At 36.7% G+C, this 21,726-nt stretch overlaps 1 protein-coding gene across 1 annotated transcript in view; it reads left to right on the top strand.

The window, feature by feature from the left end:
• Positions 1-21,726, top strand: part of Adgrg6 (adhesion G protein-coupled receptor G6) — a 134,817-nt gene that overhangs the window by 52,559 nt on the left and 60,532 nt on the right. Inside the window, exons 3-4 of the mRNA XM_026397618.2 lie at positions 11,345-11,686; positions 14,485-15,108. Of these exons, the coding sequence (XP_026253403.2) occupies positions 11,345-11,686; positions 14,485-15,108 (966 nt within the window). The remainder of the gene's footprint in view (positions 1-11,344; positions 11,687-14,484; positions 15,109-21,726) is intronic.

Below are 21,726 nucleotides of genomic sequence, written 5' to 3'. Positions count from 1 at the left end.
GGGGCATAGGAAAAGCATTTGAAATGCAGGGAATTTTCGTAGGTTGTCCCCCAGTACACAATCGGCAAGGGGCTATGCTGGGTTAGCATCTACATCACCTTATCCCCAGCCCAGTGGAACCTCAAATTAGATAAATAGTGTAGTGATGGAGAGGCAAACCTTGCTTTTTATAAGGTAATAAACTGTTTCACTTTGTAAAGTAAGCTGGTAGGCATCAGGAGCACACTAATGCAGCTATATTAAGTAGAAAGGAGGTGATTTTTTTCCTGATGAAACCACACTCTAAATCTTCACAATCTGTCACAGCTTGCTCTATAATTCTAAGCCAGCAATATTCAAAATAGCAAAATAAGTACTGTTAGCAAGATGTGGAAATTTTCTGGAGCAGTAGGAATGTACCCCATAAGCCAGGATGTTTGCTGACCATTAGCTCTACTTGCATTCAACCTGTATTGGCTGTCCCTTAGGGACTCAGACTTATGGCTTCAAAGTGGACAAACGAACACAAACAAGCTGAGCTTCATAAACACTAAAAAGACCCTCTTGCCTCATGACCTGGTGAACTATACATCAGGACACTCTTTTCCTTAGGGAAGCATCAAATATCTTTGTAACTCTTCTGGAAGCTTCTTTCTAGTAGGAATAACTGAAGCTATTGTGTTTGAGAACTCGAGTCCATCACTCATAAAAGAGATTAAGAACCCAAAGAGACTCCCTCAACCCTCACCCCCAGATCTGGTCTCCATGGCTAGTGACCAGCACAAGGTCACCTGGATTGGTTAATGGAAGAGCCATGACCAAAAGTCAGTGTGCACCAACTTAACATGGCCAGACACTCACATGAACATGGATTGATTTAAGAGGACGGTGACTTGGTCTTCTTTCTCTTATCTGACACGATGTAATCACTCCAAAATTCAGCTTTTTGTAATTATTTTACCATTACTAATTCTCTACCTTTCCACATACTGAGTTTCACACGATAGTGTTTTATGGGTTTATATGGCTATATTCAAATTCTAAAGAAAGTACCTTGTAAGGGATAATTTTTGATCTGGAAAGGATCTCAAGAGTTTTTTCAGCTTCATGAACATATTGTTCTTCACATGATGTTTTTTTCCCCCTCAATAATAAAATATATATCTTATCAGCTAGATCTGGTGATTTTGTTAGAGTAGAAGAACACTTTTTTAAAAAATATGTTCTGGGGATTGAACCCACAGGCACTTAACCACTGAGCCCCATTCCCAGCCCTTTTTGATATTTTATTTAGAGACAGAGTCTTGCTGAGTTGCATAGGGCCTTGCTAAGTTGCTGAAGCTGGCTTTGAACTCTCAATCCTCCTGCTTTAGCCTCCTGAGCCACTGGGATTACAGACATGTGCCACCACACCTGGATAGAAGAACACTTTTTAAAGTTCAGTTTCAGAGTTTAATATTTTTTTCAGTGAAAAAAAATTAAGTGAACCTATTTCTCTTCCCCATACATGCCCTTTATATATTATACTTGAGATTTATGTGAAAAGTAACTTTTTTTTTCAGTAATCTCTGAAACTGAACTTTAAAAAGTGTTCTTTTATCCAGGCGTGGTGGCATGTGTCTGTAATCCCAGTAGCTCGGGAGGCTGAAGGAGGAGGAAAATACTTTATACAAAACCAGAGATATGAAAATTGTGCTCTATATGTGTAATAAGAATTATAATGCATTCTGCTGTTATGTATAAATAAAAAAATTTTAAAAAGTTAAATGATAAAAATTTTGAAAAGTAATTAATCCCAGTGATAAATTCAGGCAGTTAGGTGGATAATATATTTAAACAAGGTCCTCAGGTACAAAAGGAAAATTTTTACTGAAAAAAGAAACACTTTTAGTTAAAAAAAATATGTATTATGGAATTTTTACATCAACTCTTCCTAATTAGTAAGATGTTTATATTAAAAGTACTCCTTAAAGAGGAACAATCATGCCAGTTGCATCTATAATTTGCTTTGCTCCAAACCTTGACTATTTAAACTGCTTCCATTTATGTGCACAAACCTGAGTGACTTTTTTTATGCCCTCAAATTAAAGGCTCATTTGGAAAATTTGAGCTAACATGCACAGTTATCCCACTACTACCATTTTCTTCCAATATATTCTCCCAACTTATTGGGAAGGTAATTTTGTAAACCAAAAATTTGCTCTAGCTATTAATTTCAGGCTCTTCACCTGTACCACATTACATGGAGTAAATAGGAAGCAATAACCTTCACTGACTCTTAAAATTTGTTTTACTCCTACCTCCCCTTCTGACCACCCTCTGGTAACCATATGTAAAGAAATCTAAGAGGAAACTGAATATGAATGGAAGTAAGGACTCAGAAAATCAAATAAATGAACAAAAAATATATCTAACAAAATTTACTATTAAATAATAAACAAAACAACACTCAAAGTAATATTATTTGAACATCTTATGAGGAACCAAATAGAGCCCTCGTGTGGATATTTCATTAGATAAACTCATGTGCTCAAGAAGTTAGTAACATGCTGTTTAACCAATAATGACATCATTGTCTTCCTGGATGTTAGCTTTTATGAGATGAAGACATTCTCTGCATATAATGGTGCTATTTAGCAATGTTTTTCTGAGAAATGCCAATATAGACCAGTTTTACCCTGCCTAGATACTCTATATGGAAAGATTCTCTCTGACATCCAGTGATGTTTAATGTTAGGTGTGTTTTGTTTTTTTCTATAGTGTTGTCAATTTTTCTTTAAGGGTAATAAAAATCACAAGATGAAAATAGGACAGATCTTTGATGAGCAGAATAGTCACTTGGCTGCCCGTCATCATTTTGGCTTTGCTTCAGTGAGTCCAGTCTTTGTGGAATTAGCTTGACTGCCCCATGACTGCTCTTCTCTTTCTACAGACAAACTGTCTGATGGCTTGCTGTCTTTTGTCTTTCTTCTTGTTCTGTGGACTCACCAGAGTTAGGCTCTAGTGATTCTGATGAGGATCTTTGGTCACTGTTAGTTTGGGTGGTTGATGTGTAAAAGAATGAGGTTTATTGAAAATGATTACTCTGAGCACAAATTTGATTTTTACCTTCCCATTACTAAAATCTCTTTGTTTTCCTAGTGCTCTTATTATAATTTTTCTCTCTTTTAAATATTGCTTGAAGAATTATGCAAAATTCTAATCTCTGCCTACTTTGTGAACTTTATCTTTTATTTCTATTTTGTACACTATACTTCTGCTGAAATAAAGTCATGTTATTTGAGTAATCCATGTTCTTTCTCACCTGCAGGCCTTCTTCCCTGCTGACCCCACCACCCGAAACACTCTTTTTCTCCTCTGCCTTCTTTCTCCATTTGGCCTAATTCCTAACTGCATATTTAGACCTCAGTTTCTTTCTCATCTCTTAGACGTGGTACCTCTTCTAAGTTTAAATGTAGGCTGTAGCACTGAGTTACATGTTCTATCAGAGCAGTGATCACATTGTATTATCACCATCTTTCTGCATTTCTAATAATCTCTAAATTCCTGAAAATCAGGGCTGGTATCTTGTGCATGGTTGTATTCTCAGAACTTGGCACTGTGCCAGGCACATAGGATGCTCAAGAGGTGTTCATTGAGTGAATGGATGTAAGGGAGATGGTAAGAGATGAGTTAATAAGTGTGAATGAGGCAAATTTCAGGTCCTGTGTATGTCTTTCAAAAGGTCTTGTCTTCTTGGATTTCAGAGAGATTGGAGTTAGAAAGACTATACTTTCATATTTGCATTTTCATTTTGATAGCTATTTTTGGTAGATTTGTGGAGGATGAGTTGCAGGTAACAGGGTTATTGATAAGGAAGTTAGTTACTAAGCTTTATCCTAAAAAGGAAAGGTAAGAACCTCAAACTGCATGTCCATGGGGAGTAGATGAGTGGAAACATTTAATAACTATGAACAAAATAAGTAATAAACTGTTAGAAATGGTGTGGGAGAAGGAATATTCAGAGTTCTGGCTTGAATGATTCTTGTGTACTGCACTTGTAAAGAGGACCAAAGCAAATTACTTGAGGAAAGGTGCTTGGATTGTTGCTTCTGTGGGTTATATGAGTGAAGACATCTTGCAAACATTTGCAAGCAAATGTAATGTAACACAGGAATACTTTCAGCATTTGGATATAATGAAGGCCTTTGTTCAGATGGGATCACCCAGAGAGAATGAGTAGAGAGAGAGAAAGGGAAGAGCTTAAAAGAGAGGAGAGCTCCTTGGGGTGCTGGCTTACAGCACACTTGATTGCAAGGAACACAAATACACTAAGACTGGACCAAGCCAAGTAGTGGCAGTAGGTATAACAAGAGTTATTTCCCCAGCATCCATGGAATAGCTACAAAGAGCAGCTCTTCCCTTTGGTAGCAGGGCATGGAATGTCTGGAACAAAACTGTGCTTCTCAGAGCTCTTGTTTGCTTCATCTTGTGTTCTCTCCATTCTCTTTTCCCTTTTCTTTGCCAGCCTATCAGCTTCTTTGTTTGCAAGTGAACAAGGCACAGAATGATGCTACTTTATCATTCTCCCAGGAAGTTATCTGCCTCTCTATCTCCAGATTCTCAGAGAGATGAATTTGACAGATTAGGAAAGCTCATTATTTGGTCCCTTAATGTCAATGGTCCACCCTTTGGGTCAAATAGTACAAATATGATAGCAAGTGCTGTGGGAGTGAACAGATCCTCATGGGAGAAGCTATATGCATGGAAATTATGTACAGCTTTTGTGGCATGTTAGTATTTAAGGGAACTCCTTGGAACCCACTTGAAAATCTTCAGCTACAGATTGTGTTCAATAGGTCTGTGTGATTCGATATGTCTAACAACCTCTCAGTTGATGCTGCTGGTCTGAGGACCATGCTTCAAATACCAGGGATTAAAAGGTCAAGCAGAGAAGAGGAAATGCTCAAAAAAGAACAGGAACATGTAGGAACGTGAGTGATGAGACTCTTCAAAAGCAGGAGGTGTTCAGAGGCATCAAATGTTGCAGAGAGTGTAATAAAAGTGGAAGCCTCTTTAATAAAGAATAATCTGTGTGATTTTATGAATTCTTTTCAATGATGCTCAGAAGCTGATGAATCAGAGTAAAAAGATCCAAAACTGGATTAATCCAGAGTTGGTATTTGCAGGGCAGGTATGTGGAAGGGATAATGGGACTGAAAAGAATATATTAACCAGTAAATATATTAATTGATAGACCATACAGTTTAGGTTGTTTCAAATTATTGCCTTTAGTTTTTTTTTAAGGAATAGGGAAGACCTAACCACTCCTTAGGAGGCAACAGTTTCCCATGAAAATGTGTATGGGTGTGTGTGGTTGTGCATGTTCTTGTGTGTCTAATCCTCTCACAAGGGATATACAGCATGTCTACATGACAGGTTGACTCTAAAGGGATTTACAGCAGTTAACATGTTTGGATCTTCAGAAAGTATGACCTTTTGCAATTAAATATGTTTGTTCTCTTGGGATGGGGCTATAGCTCAGTGACAGCTCTTGCCTAGCATGTATGAGGTCCTAGGTTTGATCCTTAGCACCACATTAAAAAAAAAAAAAGAAACAAATAAAATAAAGGCATGCTATCCATCTACAATTATAATTTTTTTTTAAAGTATGGGTGTTCTCATGCCAAGGGGATTATGCAAAGAGTGGGCTCAAGATTTAAACATTCATATTACACCAGACACAGGTGTTTTTCAGGGTGTGGTACATGTGAATATCTTTGGAGAGTCAAAGAAAAATTGCCAGGCTGAACACTCAGTCCCATATGGAAGAACTTTCATTTCCACCTCATGTTAGTTTTCTAGCTGTGTCAGACCTCATCAGACTGATCTAAGTAAAACGGTGCCCTTTTGAACCCATGCTTAAGTCATTGCGGTAGCTTCCTATTCACAGTGCTTCCAAAGAACATTCTGAGGTTGAACCATCACAGAAGGAAATGAAACAATTATCTGGTTAACTCTGGGGAAACCAGTGTTTTAGGAGGAGTTTAGGAGTGTGGGAGAGAACTGATATCCTCGCATGGCTGCTGGAAGTTCCTGTAGGAAATTGGAATGACCCGGGGAACCCTGGCTGAAGAGTCCCCTCCCAGTGTAGAAATGGCTATCTCTGAATGCTGAGTCTGGGGAAGAGTGGTGAGGGAAGGTGAGGATGCTTGCCAAGTCTGTCACATTAACAGAACCACAGATGTCACAGCCAGATTGCCTTCAGATTCTTTGCCATCTTGAAAAGTCTGCATCGTGGTCTGAAATCTCTCTAGCTTAAATACTTGCTGTGATGAAGTTTTCCAGTTTTGTGTATCATCAGTCGAAAAGGTTATTTACATTTTATGTGCATCTAAAATGCTGTTTACATTTTACATTTCAACGATATTACATCTTGACTTGGTCTGGAGAAATGGGGTGTCTCTCCTGGGCCTTTAATGATTAGAGCTGATCCTATATTCTCAGCGGCTGACTCTTAAATTTAAACTTTAGAAACCATGAAGGCTACTAAATATTTTAAACTTTTTAAAGCAAAAAATGAGCTTTTCATTCATTAGAATTTACTACATTCACATGGATAATTAAAATGATTTCAAATAGATGAAATTGAAAAGATGACTTAAGCTAAGTTTTCATGGAGATCATTTTCACTTGTCAACTTTTCCAGCAAATTAATTAGCTACCCTCCTACTCACATCCAAATAAAGAAAAAGATGTAATTTAAATGTATTCATTTTGTTCATCATTTAACTCAGTGCAGGGAAAAAAAAAAACAAAAAAAGCAGTTATTCAGTGCCAGGCAGAGAGATCAGTGTTGAAAGCAGCTAAAATAGGTCTCTAATTTGATTTATCTCTTGGGATCTGAAATTCCTATTTTAGAGAGATTCCTGTTTATAAAAATTCCTATTAAAAAAAAAACATGGTATTTGCATTTTATGAGAAGTCCGACTGCTAGAGTGGAGTAAATCTCTGAGATTAAAAATCCCCATAAAATGCTGGTTATTAAATCTCAATGTTGTTTGAATTAGTAGGCTTGGGTATGATTGGAAGGTTTCCCATGTAGATTTGAGTTTCACTGAAGAACAAACTTCTGTGAAAATGTGGAAAGTACATGATGGCTGGACACATGTACGCACAGGCAGAGGGTGGCATTTGGTTGGTTGTATGTTTAGATTGCCTGAAAATTTTGTGTTACAGATTGGAGATGAGGACACATGACTCTCTCTTGTCCTTGAGAACATGATGAGGCAGATGCTTTGAGTTAGGTAGCTTCTAGAAGATACGTTAACCCAGGTTTCAGCAAGGCCTTACTCAGTGGCTACTTCAGTAGCTTCCTTTTCAGCAGTTCTGCCCTGCAAGAGAACAGATTATTCATTAACGGGCTGTCTCAGAGTGTAGGAATCAGTTAAAACAATGATGTTAGATTTTTCTAAACAGATCCAAAGCCCTATATTTCAGACTTTCTAACATTCTTTACTAAGTTATTTCCAAATTAGTTATTTTAAAACATAAATTTTAAGCTGATGAAATAGACTCTTAAAAAATGTTGTCTAAAAAAGTACCTAAGTTCATTATTTTGCTCTGAATCACTTATTTAATTGTGGTATTTTTTTCTCCCCTAAAAGACTCTAGACTTAGATTCAGAAGAGTTGCTTTGGATCTTCGTTGTACTATCAATCAGATGTGTAACTTTGAGCAAGTTATAGAACCTAGTCTTATTTATTTCCTCAAAGGATGGGGTAGTCATAATACCAGGGTTAATGTGATATTAAATGAAATAATATATATATGAAAGTTCTTTACTTTGATGTGATCCATAAATATAATGAACATGATGATAATAAACTAGTTTAATTGGCATTTCATCCAGTTAAGATAATTAGTACTATCTCTAGATGTTGTCTAGCCACTATGGATGAGACTTATATAAGAGAATATTTTGAAATGTTTTTTAATGTGTTTTATGAATGTCTTATATCTCTGTATTTTATTCAGTGAATTCCTTAGAGAAAAAGAATCTACTGAGGTGGGCTGCTGTTCTACTTCTCTTACATTGTGGATGCACAGATTTGGTGTCATACTAACAACTCATGATCAGCCAATGCTTACATAGGGCTAAAGACATGCCACATACAACCTTCAGGACTATTTAATATTAACCCAAGTGATCTTCCCAATAACCCCAGAAAGTGGGTACTATTGTTAACCCTTGTGTAGAGGTGGAGAAACAGGACCAGAGAAATAAACTTAATGTTTAGGATTGCATAGTCAGTGTTACCAGTCAAATTTAATTTCCTTTACCCTCTATTCAGCTTTTATGAGTGATTATGCAAAACTAATATATCAGGATAAAGTAAGTTCTGAATATTGCTTGGAGATGAGCAATAAGAAATGACATCTCATCTTGGAAAAATTATAGTGCCTGTCTGAATGTTGGGATGACACAGAGCTTGTTTCTTATTTTCCTTAAGTTTTTTTCTTTTTAAATCTCCAGTGCCTATTACTGGATAAATTTATTATATATAAATCATTGACTAGGGATGTTTCTCTCTCCTGAGCCCAAGGTATAATAATGGGTTGCTAAACTTGTCAGAGAGTCCAACTCTTCTCAATCCTGTGCTATGTATGAAATCATCTGAAGAAAGATCCAGAAGCCCCATCCAAAGAGACGTTCCAGATTTTATGCACTATTCAGCCTTTTTACAGGCTTAGAATTTATTTGACCTGGTTTCAAATGCTGCACATCGTCATTCTTTAATGTAGGCATGTTTTCATTCATTTAAGCTACTATCTTATTTGTTTGTAAATTTAATAGATTTTACTGAGGTTCTCCTTGGCTACTGTGGGGTGTTGGGAATAGGGTAGTGAATGTAACAGGTTTGTCCCTTTATTGAGCTAATGGGAGAAGACGGACAGTAAGCAAACAATCTCACAAATAGAAGTAACACAGCTGCTCTGAAGAGTACTGTAATGGTGTGGAACATGGTGCTTCAGGGATAGATAAGAGAAGGTGATGATCATAATTTGTTTTCTCTTTTCTGTCTTTGGCCCAGTATAAGATATCTGAGCCTTAGGAGGAACAGTGGGAGGGCACGTTAGAGCGGGTGGGGAGCCAAGGTGGCAAGACAAAGAAGAGGTGAATCCAATGGCCACAGAGAGAAGAAAGAAAAACTAACCTCAGCAGCCTACCAGCTCTCAGTCCTTGAGAATATCAGAAGCATCAGAAATACTTGTCATAACTGCCATTTTGAAGAAAAGCTGCTATGTAGGCATTCTACTCAATTTAGTTAAAGGAAGAAAACAATATATTTAAAGCCTTTTCTGTTAACATGGTTAAAGGGTTTTACTTTTGAGAGGTTGTCTTTCATGTTTTTAAAATTTTTTTAAATTCGTATTTTTTAGTTGTAACTGGACACAATATCTTTATTTTATTCATTTATTTTTATGTGGTGCTGAGGATCGAACCCAGGGCCTCACACGTGCTAGGCAAGCGCTCTACCACTGAGCCACAACCCCAGCCCCATCTGGCAGTTTTAATGCAGCTTATTTATCTGGACTATTGTTAGGACAAAGTTGCTGCCTTCATCTATGCAAACATTTTTAAACAGCGTGAATATTAATGCAGAAGCATCTCTGGATGGGAAGACAGCTGACCTTGATTTTTGGTTCCAGCTGCTGCCCAGGCCATGGGTAAATAATTGAGAAGATCCTCGATGTTCTTGTTAGTGAAAATGCTATCATAATGTTTCCCTTCTGTCTCAGAAGTTTCTTTTATATAAATATATATTCATTTGATTAATATTCATTGCAAGTTTACCCTGTTGTTGTTTTAGTTAGCGTTTTCATCACTGTGACCAAAAGACTTGACAAGAACAATTTTTGAGGAGGAAGAGTTTATTTGGGGCTCACAGTTTTAGAAGTCTCAGTCCATAGATGGCTGACTGTGTTCCTCAGGGCCCAGAGTGAGGCAGAACATCCTGGGGGAAGAAAGTCAGGAGGAAAGCAGCTCAGGAAGTCACATCAGGAGGCAGAGAGAGTGAGACAACTCTGCTCTCCAGGACAAATTACATACCCTAAGGCCACATCCCCAGGGACCCACCTCCTCCAGCTGTAGTCTACCTGCAGACTGTCACAATTCAGTTAATCCCTATCAGGGGATTAATGTCTTTATTAGGTTAAGGCTCTCATAACCCAGTCATTTCACCTCTAAATTTTCTTGCATTGTCTAACTCATGAGCTTTTGGGGAACACCTTATGTCTAAAGCATATCACCTGTGCACTGAGAACAAAGTTATGAGCAACAGAGATGTGGCCCTTGGCCTCATGGGACATGCAGTTCAGTGGGAGAGACCCAGCTCTCATTTAGTGAGGCTTTAATTTTGAGGACCCTTAGCCTACAATGTTGTTCCCCTAGTGTGTTGATGACATGCTCCATCTCTTCATCTGGATCCCTGCACAAACATCACCTCTTTGGATAACCACCCAACGTGCCCAACCATTCTTGTCCCTCTCTATCCCTTGCTTTACTCCCCCCCCCTTTTTTATCATCATCTGTAATTATGTTTAATATTGGTTTAGGTCTGAGACTGAAGTGTAAACCTGCACAGGGAGCGTCTTTCCCTCTAGTACGGTATGTTACTATTTAGAATAGTGCTTGGCACACACGGGCATTCAGTAAATATTTACTGAATGAATGAGTAAATGAGATGATCACTGAAGCATATAATTACCAACCATGATAAACAAATGGGATAAATGGAAGTACTTTCAGTACTATAAATATTCTACACACGCAAGGTGATAATGTTTATTTGAATTTGAAGAAAAGTACAATCTGCCTTAAGATAACCTGTTTAACTTTTGTGTTTTTAGCTTTCTCTTCGACCATTCATTTCCTAAGAGTTTCTCTTTTCTTTGTTTCCATGGTTTGTAATATTGAGCTCTCCCTTTATGGAATATACCTTCTCCCATCCAGTTCTATTACTACGTGGAGTTTCTTAACTTGGGTCAGTGAACCTTTATGAAATCCACTAGTGACTCCCCAGGCTCTTTGTGATGGTGAAATTGGATGTGATATATGGCAAGACCCGTGTGCATTATATATAACACCTAGAGTTTAAAAATTATTGCTCTAAATTTTTGTGTTTTTCTTTTCCTTTTTGTTGCACCCTTGACATTTCTTTCTCTTCTTGAAATGGTTTCATGGTCCTTTTAATTTTCCCGACTGTATTTTGGTATTTTTAAATGTTTTCTGTTTGACTGTCCCCAGCGTGTGGCATGCTTGGTTTATTGTGCGCGTCTGATCCCAGCCCTTCTCCCTGTCTCTCTTTTGTCTGGCCAACAGTGCGGGGATGTGCCAACTGCAGGGTCGTCCTGTCCAGCCCTTCTGGGACCTTTACTTCCCCGTGTTACCCCAACGACTACCCTAACAGCCAGGCTTGCATGTGGACCCTGCGAGCCCCCACTGGCTACATCATTCAGATAACGTTTAATGACTTTGACATTGAAGAAGCTCCCAATTGCATCTATGACTCATTATCCCTTGATAATGGAGAGAGCCAGACTAAATTTTGTGGAGCAACAGCCAAAGGACTATCATTTAACTCAAGTGCGAATGAGATGCATGTGTCCTTTTCAAGTGACTTTAGCATCCAGAAGAAAGGTTTCAATGCCAGCTACATCAGAGGTATGTAAACCAAAGGCGGCGCCAACCTTCTGTTTTCAGTTAAAATGTGCTACAGTAAACACAAAGACCAGAAGACAGAGTTATGCTCTTTTATGTGAATGTGAATGATTAGGATTAGGACTTAAGGGCAAGAATCTGTTAATGTTCTCTAAGCATTTCTCATTAGCAAATTATGACTACCAGATCCCAAATCTGGTTACAGTAGAGCTTAATTCTTTTATAGTGTTTATATGTAGAGCATTTAAAAGCTGCTTGGAAGACAATGACGATACTCCACTGCTAATAATTAAAATCTGTAATTCTAACAACTCTCCACTGAAAATTTAAAGCATCCTTATTTAGAAATCATTTTATTTTGGGCAAGTTCAAGGTCAGCACCAGCAAATTAGTGAGGTCCTAAGCAACTTAGTGAGTCTCTACATCAAAATAAAAAAAAGGGCTGGGGATGTAGTTCAGTAGTAAAGCAACCCTGGATTCAATCCCCAGTGCAAAAAAAAAAAATTATATATATATATATATATATATATATATAGAGAGAGAGAGAGAGAGAGAGAGAGAGAGAGAGAGAGAGAGAGAGAGATTGATTTTGTCCTTTGAAAAAACCACCCTAGGGGACAAATATAGAAAACACATGTAAATTTACAAAGAGCTATTAATAATTAAGGAAACAACTTAGCCTGAGGAAAGCCCCCTGAAAGTACTTAACTGAAAAAAATAAAACATTATTAGTAAATGTTTCCCAGATTCTAGCATCTCATAACATTAAAATAATCTTGTAATCTCTAAAACCAGGCTTTGCTTAAGGAAGCTTAAGCTTTAAGACTATGCAATTTAGTTACATATTTTTGGTTTTTTTTTCCCTCTTCTTATGAGCTTCCTAAGTAGATGTAATATATTTGAAAGAAAGGGAGAGAGGTAGGGGAGGACAGATAGATGCAACCATGAGAATGGCTGGCCCTCATCATTACAAACTGTGTTTTGGTTGAGAAGTTATTTACTGTTTGTGATTGATATTAGAGAGGTGTGGTTAAGTAAAACACACTTGATTTAATTTTTCAAAACAATGTTTTAAAAAATATGAAATATAGGACAATTGAAAATGAAAAAGACATGAATTAACATTCATTGTATACCCACGACACACTCATAACCACTCATAAGAAATAGCCACAGCCTATTCAAGCCTCTTTTAAAAAATAAAATGCATATAGAATACTAGATTCATATTGCGTGACTATCCTTTCATATAAGCAGACCTTGAACTGCCTTATATTTAAAATGTAGACTAAATTTCACAGTTCTCTAAAATTCTACTGTGGATTTTTTACTAGAATATTTATATTAAATGATGTCTTATACAGTTCTTCTTGGTGTATATTAACATATGTTCATGTGCACTGTCATTCATATGAAACAGTTTTTAAATAGCATTTTTTAAATAACTTTATTTATTTTTGTATGTGGTGCTGAGGATCAAACCCAGTGCCTCACATGTGCTAGGCAAGTGCTCTACCCCTGAGCCACAACCCAGCCCCTTAAATAGCATTGTTAAGGAAACATACTTATCCTTAAATCAACTTCTATTATATTAGCATAAGAATATGTTCATAGTACTATTTAATAATTTCATATATATCACAGATATAGTAGGCCAATTAATGCATTTATTTTGATTTATTATACAAATAATAATAAGCACTTCCTCTTTATTGCTATGGGATGGTCTCCACTCTCTGCTTCAAGATATTAACTTATGTGGTTCTGATTGACCATATAGTTAATAGTACCACTGTTTATTTTGCAGATGAGGAGACTAAGGTAGAGAGAGGCGAAGTAATCCAAGGTCATGGCTACTCTATAGAACAGCTGGGATATGAAGCTTCATTGTCTGTCCTTTAACCAGTACTCTTTAGTGCCCCTCAAAAATAGCTCGTATGCCCAGGTTTAAAAGGTCCACACCTTAAAATACCATTTATGTTGGATTTTGCCTTATAATCTTTCTTCTCAATAAAATTCTATTTACATTTGTTCCTAAAATAGCCTGCTGATGGGAAGAAAGAGAAGGATGTGGAATATCTGAAGGGAAGAAGGAGGTCTGGAAATATTCAGGAAGAGTGATGAAACATGGAACTATTGATTATGTTTAGAATACAGTTGAAAAATAACATTTTTTTTTTTTTTGGTAGTGGAGATTGAACCCAGGGGCGCTTAGCCCTTTTTTATATTTTATTTAGAGACAGGATCTTGCCGACTCACTTAGGGTCTCACCTTACTGAGTTGCTGATGATGGTTTTGAAATGGCCACCCTTCTGTCTCAGCCTCCTGACCTGCTGAGATGGTAGGCATGCACCACCACGCCCAGTTAAAATAATATAATTTAAAAAATCTTAATGTGTATACAAAGCCTTCTTGGAAACTAGTTCTTTCTTAATTGGGGAGTTATGTGAGTTTTTGTTGTTGTTGTTGTTGTTGTTGTTTTTAATTTTGAACTCAGAGATTAAAAAAATACTTACCAACTTAGCTTGCTATAACTTCAATTGAGTTTAAGCATTAGATTCAATCATGATTAGAGTTAAAATGAGTAGGATTTCTTATTGGTGTTATTATTGGTTTAAGACCAGTGGTAAGGGGTTGTTGATAGAGGAAGGGCAGAGAAAGAGGGGAGCAAGCAGGCAGAGGGTGGATAAAAGTCAATGAGTAGAAAGTGGTGGAGGACAGAAGAGGTCAGATGTTTGCATCTCTGTAGTCCTTGTTCTGCAGTTAACATGTCTTATCTCTGGTGCTGTGTTTTTTCCTAGTTGCTGTGTCCTTAAGGAATCAAAAAGTCATTTTACCCCAGTCAGTAGATGCTTACCAGGTATCTGTTGCAAAGAGTGTCTCCATTCCAGCGCTCAGTGCTTTCACGCTGTGCTTCGAAGCAGCCAAAGTTGGCAATGAAGACAGTGACTGGGTGGTGTTCTCTTACTCAGATGTATCCCTGGAACCCTTGCTCACTTTTGGAAAGGCCAATGGTGACTACTTCCTAAATATTTTTGGCTCAAAATGCTGGCTGAATAGCGCATTACCTGTGAAAGATAAAGAAGACATTTTCACTGAAAGCTTTGAGCAGCTCTGCATGGTCTGGAATAATTCTTTAGGCTCTGTCGGTGTCCATTTCAAAAGAATCTACGAAATGGTCCCGTGTGATTCTACCATTAGTAAAGTCATTCCTGGGAATGGGAAATTGTTGTTGGGCTCCAATAAAAATGAAATTGCCTCCCTAAAAGGGGATATTTATAACTTTCGGCTTTGGAATTTTACCATGAATTCGAAGATCCTCTCCAATCTCAGCTGCAATGTGAAAGGGAACGTGGTCGACTGGCAGAATGACTTTTGGAACATCCCAACCCTCGCTCTGAAAGCTGAAAGCAACCTAAGCTGTGGTAAGTCCGTGGCACAAAGAATTGATAGTCTTTGTTTTTTAGCACTGTTCTATGAAAATGTGTGTCAGTAAGAAATTGCACACACACATGCATAAAATCATCATTAAGGAGCTCTTTAAATTTTTAAAATGTTATCTGCTCCATCATCACAACATAATCAAGAATTGTATTTGATTATAAGCCATGCTGACTCAATGAAAGCTTTTAGTCTTGCCATTCTTAAGATTTCCCTAGGTCATAGAATGTCACACAGTTTGCCACTATCAAAACAGTTATAATTATTGTGTCTCCAATAGAAATGTTAGCTCTTGGTTTGAAACAAAATAAATTAATAAATAAGTTATTATTCACGAAAGTGATCTACTAATAAGCTGATCTTTACCATCCTAGAGTGAAATTATAATTGCATTGCCCAAATAAACAGCTACCACCTAAGAGAATATTATTTGCTCAGCTAGTACTAAACACTGAATTGTCCATTTTATGGAAAATCTTGATAATCAGAAACTATCAATTTTTTCTTTGAACTTTTATCTTCATTTGTTTGAAAATGAGCATGTGCAGTCATTTAAAATATTTTTCTCTCTGGTTCCCTTTTAGGAAAATTTTAATGTGGTATTATTGGAAGTAGGTAAATGCAAAGTATTTAGAAAACTAATTCTAAAACATAGACTTCTATCAAATATTTCCTATGTATACAAGTTAATTCTGGAAGTCTTTATTATAGGTTTTATTTAAACATAACAGTAAATATTTTATTATCAATTTTATTTTATTTTATATAGATTTTTTTAAAAAAAACTGTTTTTATTCCAACTTTTGTTTTGCTTTGGTAGCTGGACACAATATATTTATTTTATTTATTTTTATATGGTGCTGAGGATTGAATCGAGTGTGAGGCACATGTACAAGGCAAGTTCTCTACCACTGAGCCCCTTATTATCAATTTTAAATGCCATATGATAATCTAAACTATTGATAATATGTACTTTTTAGTCACAGAGATAACTCTCAGTAAAGGAGAGCAGAAAGAGGCCTAGAAGTCCAAAGTAATTTTATGTAACTTTGGGAAGAATTTTATCAGATCTTTCTTCATATTTTGCACCAAGGAGGACCCATTGTAAATTTGAGGCCACCTCCCCAAGTCTCCTGGACTGTGCCTGTCTTTAGGATTTGGGAAATCCCTGTCACCTATCCCTCCATGGAGGTTACGAATCTCTCTCTGTGGTCCACAGCACTCCTGCAGATGGTAGGAAGGCTATCAACTGATGTCATTTGGAAGACATTTTCTTATGGATTGTTGGAAAGAGGGGTGAACCACAAACCTGTTCTGGAAGGAGACTGAAACTTTGGAAGAGCTAAGAGTGTTCCTTAAGATCATACTCTGGTCTAAGATTAGCTAGAGAACCTTCAGTGACTCCTATAGAAGTCTTTCACTCAGTGAGGAAATGTAGAAGGTCAAGTGTATGTTTTTGGTGTGGCATCAAGAGTGAGGAGGAGGAGCATTCCCTACTTTCTTGGAGATCAGTTTCAGTCCAAGGCCTTCTTTCCATCATATTCTTGGCCAGTGTTAAAAAGTCACAATATGGACTATTCTGATATTTGCCTTTTTATGAAGCAATATCTTGAGGACTAGGATAACCCAAAATTACATTTGAATTGAATACATATACTAAATATCATTTCAAAAACTTTACAAATATTTAATAGTTTCTTACATCATCCATCTCATCATGTGAGTTCTATTCTTGACCCCATTTTGCAGAAGAGGAATCAGGAACGAGAAGGTTAAATAACTGAACCAATGACACTTAATTAGTAAGTGACCACATCAGGATTTGAACCCAGAACAGCTGACTTTAGAACTCTGCTGTCTTAACCAGTATAAATTATACTGTTTTTCATCATAAGAAGGACTAGAAAATGCGAAATGGTACTAGAGTAATTGAACTAATTTGTGCCCATGGGAAGAGTATGAAGTCCAAGAACCAGTAACACATTTTGTACATTCTTCGGGAAAACACTGGCTTTACAGGGTGTTAACATAGTATTTGTTTGAAACAAACTTAATAATGTTGCTTTCCTGCAGTGCTTCTTGGATACCTTAGTATAATAAATTATGAGGGGCATAGTGTTACAGGGATTCCTAAACTATGAGATCCTTGAGGCCAGAAGTTACAATTTTAAGAGCTTATGGTAGGCCACTTTTTTTTTTTTAAATAAAGGTTCATTGGGACATAGCCATACCCATTTTGCATATATTTTCTATGGCTTCAACTGTGCTATAGTGGCTAGATTGACTGATGGTGATGGATACACCACAGACCTAAAATATTTCCTATTAAGCTCTTGGTGAGAAAATTGCCAACACTAGAACTAGTCCAAGGAATCATGAGAGTCCATTTTGCTGAATTTCACATTTTGGGAAAACCTGGAAAAGACCTGCCAGATCTTCAGGCAAAGTGAGCCAATCAAATCACTTACAGGCTCTTTAACCCTTAGTCTTGGTTGGCAGTGGTGGTATTTATTGTCATTTATTTGCTTTTGTTCCACATAATTCTTTTAAACTATGAATTATTTCCCACATTAAACAAAAAATAGATCTCACACAAAAATGAATATTGGGAGTTCTTCTGGCAATCAAAATACAAGCACTTAGCTGGAATTTCTACATGGATGATGCAAGTGGAGTTCAGTGGCATCTGCCCCTTTAGAGATCTTCCAGGTCACCTCAGCCCTCAGCACTCCCCATATCCTTCCTACTGCAGCCCTTTCTTTTGTCTTTAGATCACCTCTCACCCTGGTAGGCATTTAAGTTTGGGAATTGCAATTTAGGCTACTGCTTTCTGCTAATACAGGGTGGGAAACCTTAGAACCTTAGGGAAATTGAGTAGTGGAGGTGGTTGGTGGGCTAAAACTCTGGTCTCCTTCTCCAAATTGTATCTGGGAGTCTTCATATTTTCTTTGCTTTTAATTAATTTTAATTTTTTAAAATTGACAGACAAAAAGTGTAGTGATTCATGGTGTACCATGTGGTGTTTCAGCATATGTTTTACTTGGTAGAATGGCTAATTCAAGCTGATTAACCTGTTACCTAATTCATTCAGGCTACTTAACCTGTCACCTCATCTACTTGACATCTATCTGTGCTGAGAACATTCAAAACCTACTCTCCTAGTAATTTCAAGTGTACATTACATTGTTTTTAACTATAGTCATCATATTGCATAGTACATCTCCTTGCCTTCTTATTTCTGTTTAACTGTAGTTTTCTATCTCACACACTCCAGCCCCTAAGAACCCCCATTCTACTCTCTGCTTCTATAATTTCAACTTTTTTAGAATCCACATGTAATGAGATGATGCATCCTCATGTTTTTTAAACTCTTATCTTCAAGACTTCTTTTCCAAGCCTTAAGAGTACTAGAATGTATACATGTTCATGTACTTTAGTCATTTGCAAAATGACTTAGTCATTTTCAAAATGATTTCATCAAAGGACTATCACAAGCATCAGAGTGAGTTCATTTGAATCTCTCTTTTATAGCCACCTTCTTTCCATTCCAGGATGACACTAGACAACCCAATTGGGTTCACTTGTGCCCTGAACTGTGTGTTGGGAGTAAATATGGGAGAAGGGGATTTCCTGTTGCTTAATCATCAGCTCTGGGAGTTGAAGAATCCCGGTTACTTATTAACTGACAGGAAATACCTGAACCAGAGATTATATCTAGTTTTGTTAGCAAAGAAAAACTTCAAGAAGTAGAAAAAAGTGTGTTCTATTAACATTTTAACCTTTCTTTCTTTTTTTTCTTCTGGAGAACATTTTGCTTTGCTGTTTATGGTTATCTTAATTTCCAACAAACTTATGATCAGTACAGTAACCAGTGAGAAAATAGGATCCCATTCCTAGCATTCCACTGGACTGACAGGGTCTATTAGGTATGAGCTATTCCAGCATCAATTTGTAATAGGAAATGGATGGATTTTCCAATGGTGTTTTGCCAGATTAGTTATAATGAAAGTAAGATAGTAAAACAATAGTCTGCATTTAATATTTAAATGTCCTGTCATTTGTTTCCCATATGTTAAATATCCTTGCCATAATAACATGAATTATTAAAAGCTTTAACAATTTCATAATTGGACGTTTTGTTTCCCTTTATTTTTCAAAGTTTATTTGGGGAATGAATATGCCTGAATTAAGAAAATTTCCCCTGATTTTTAAATTTATGATTAAATCTTCTCCTGTCCAGAAATAAATGATTGATGTAGCAATAATTCTTTTTCACATTGTGGCACCTTTATTTTTCCTAGAACAAAAATTTAAACATTCAGTTTTATGACCTTCAGGAACAGATAATCTTCTTAGTTGACTCTTTAATTATAGGTGCAAGCATTTGCCTGTGTTCTAATTCAGGTTTAGACACTGGCTGATGTCCATCAGTTTTCACAAAGAACAGACAGTGCTCTCTCTAACCGTTTTATTTATTTTACTGATTACCGCTCTTTCCTGAGGAGTGGTACAGTATAACTCAATGAATAGCAGGAGTTCAAACAAATTACATTATTTAACAAGCATAGCTTAAGCACTTCCCTCTATTAGTCACTGTGGATATAGAGATAAGACACAGATCACAAGTACCTGATTTTGTTTTTATTCCTCCCCAGAAATTTTTACAATTTTATAGACTTTTGTTTTCATCTTCAAGATTTTGCACCTTGTTACTATGGCTTCATCAGCTCTCAGAGACCTGCCCTTTCTTAATTTCTACAGTTCTATCCCTCACAGCTACAAAACTCATTCATTGTTGGATCCTGCCCTCTCTCCCTAACAAATTATTGAGTTTAGCATTTTTAGATTGCTAAATCATCTTGAAATAAAAGTAAAATAGAATCACTTTATCTTTACAAGGAATTTTATTCTTTGAGAAGACTCAAACTCTTTATTAGCATAGTAATTTCCAGAAATAATTTAATTTTGAACATATTTTATTGAAAATTTATCAAATCCTGAAAGAGAAAAGGGGAGGGTCCACTTTTTAATTTTATGCTTTTTGGAAATTACTGTTAGGGTTACCATTATTTGGATTATCAAGTAGGGTTTGAGATAAGCTACTGGCTGCACATCTGTCCATTTAAACCATAACTTACATAAATATATAGTGACTTCTTTCAGTAGTGTGATTTGGGAAGAGCAACAATAGGTACAGAAAAAAGATTGGAGCTATGTAGCTGTTCACCAACTCCTCATATACATGTTTTTGTTTCTTTTTTCAAGAAAACTTGACTAAATTTTTCTGTTAAGTAAACACTTTTGTTAGCCTCAAAAATCAGGGAACATTCACAGTTCATGTTATAAAAACTGTTGGTGATAAATATGTCAGTATCTGGAAGAGAAGATTGTCTCCTCTTCTTTAAGCTCCCAGTTTGTAAATCCATCAGCCTAGCCAAATTGATCATGACATTGGCTATTTTATACAGATATGCTGGAAATGGAACTAGGTAGAAATGAAAGAGTGGGTTTGCTCTTGGGTTTTTTGTTTCTTTGCTTGATTTTATTTGAAATGGGATGTCACCATGTTAGCCAGGCTAGCCTCATACTCATTGGCTCAAGTGATCCTTCTGCCTCAGCTCCTGAGTAGCTGGGATGACAGTCACACACCACTATGCCTGACTGTATAGACTTTTTATATTTCATGTGTTTGTTTATGTAATTTGGTGTATTTGTAGTGTCAAATCTCATTCACTATGGTAACTTCCTTCCAATTAAATTGGTTATTTTTTAATACCATTTTCATAATGCAGTTTTCATATTTAATTTCTGTTAAATTCCTATTGCCCTGTTAGATCATCATAAAATAGTGTTCATTGAGTATTTGTAAGGCAATATTAATTTGCTAATGTAAAATTCCCCAGGAAGAACAAAATTAAAATATTGAGAGGCAAATGCTATAATTTCCCAGGAAAGCCCGTCACACACTGATATTTATACTTGGTACCATACAATGAAACTGATAAAACGTTCAAGAAAATGATTGCATATCTTGTTCTAAATCATAGCTGTCTGACTTTCTTTTCTTTTTTTTTTTCCACCTCTAAACTCTCTAACATAATGTAGTGGAAATGTAGTTAGCTTAAGAACTTCTTTCCCACACCACTGTCCCTTATCTCCCTTTGTCTTCCAGAGATATTGTATCAGTTCCAGAAGTGGCCTAAGGAGCCTTTGACTGCCAGCATTGTGTGTAATTTGAGAACCAGAGGACTCAATCCAACAGTCTCCTCTGTTGCATGTTAGTGACTGAGATTTCCTCAGTTGCTCCGAGTTTTAAAGGGCTTTTTCACTTTCAAAAGTTCATTACCAAAATACAAGAGTGCCTATAGGAGAATGAGGTCCTGAAAAAAGTGGACATACATGGTGATGGAAAGGCATGAGGGCAGATGGCATTCAAGATGAAATGATTCTCCCTCCATGCTGCCATACCTTCTGCCTCCTCAAATGCTTTTTTTTTTTTTTTTTTGCCAGACTACACTTGGTTTAGTTTTTCAGTCTTTAAAACTTTTGTAAAGTCCCTCCCTGTCTCGGCTTCCTTGCACAACCAAACATCCTCATCCAGC

The sequence above is a fragment of the Urocitellus parryii genome, chromosome 8, assembly GCF_045843805.1.
Source record: "Urocitellus parryii isolate mUroPar1 chromosome 8, mUroPar1.hap1, whole genome shotgun sequence".
Taxonomy (NCBI): Eukaryota; Metazoa; Chordata; class Mammalia; order Rodentia; family Sciuridae; genus Urocitellus; species Urocitellus parryii.
The sequence above is the reverse complement of the archived record's forward strand: the minus strand, read 5'-3'. Positions and strand labels throughout refer to the sequence as shown.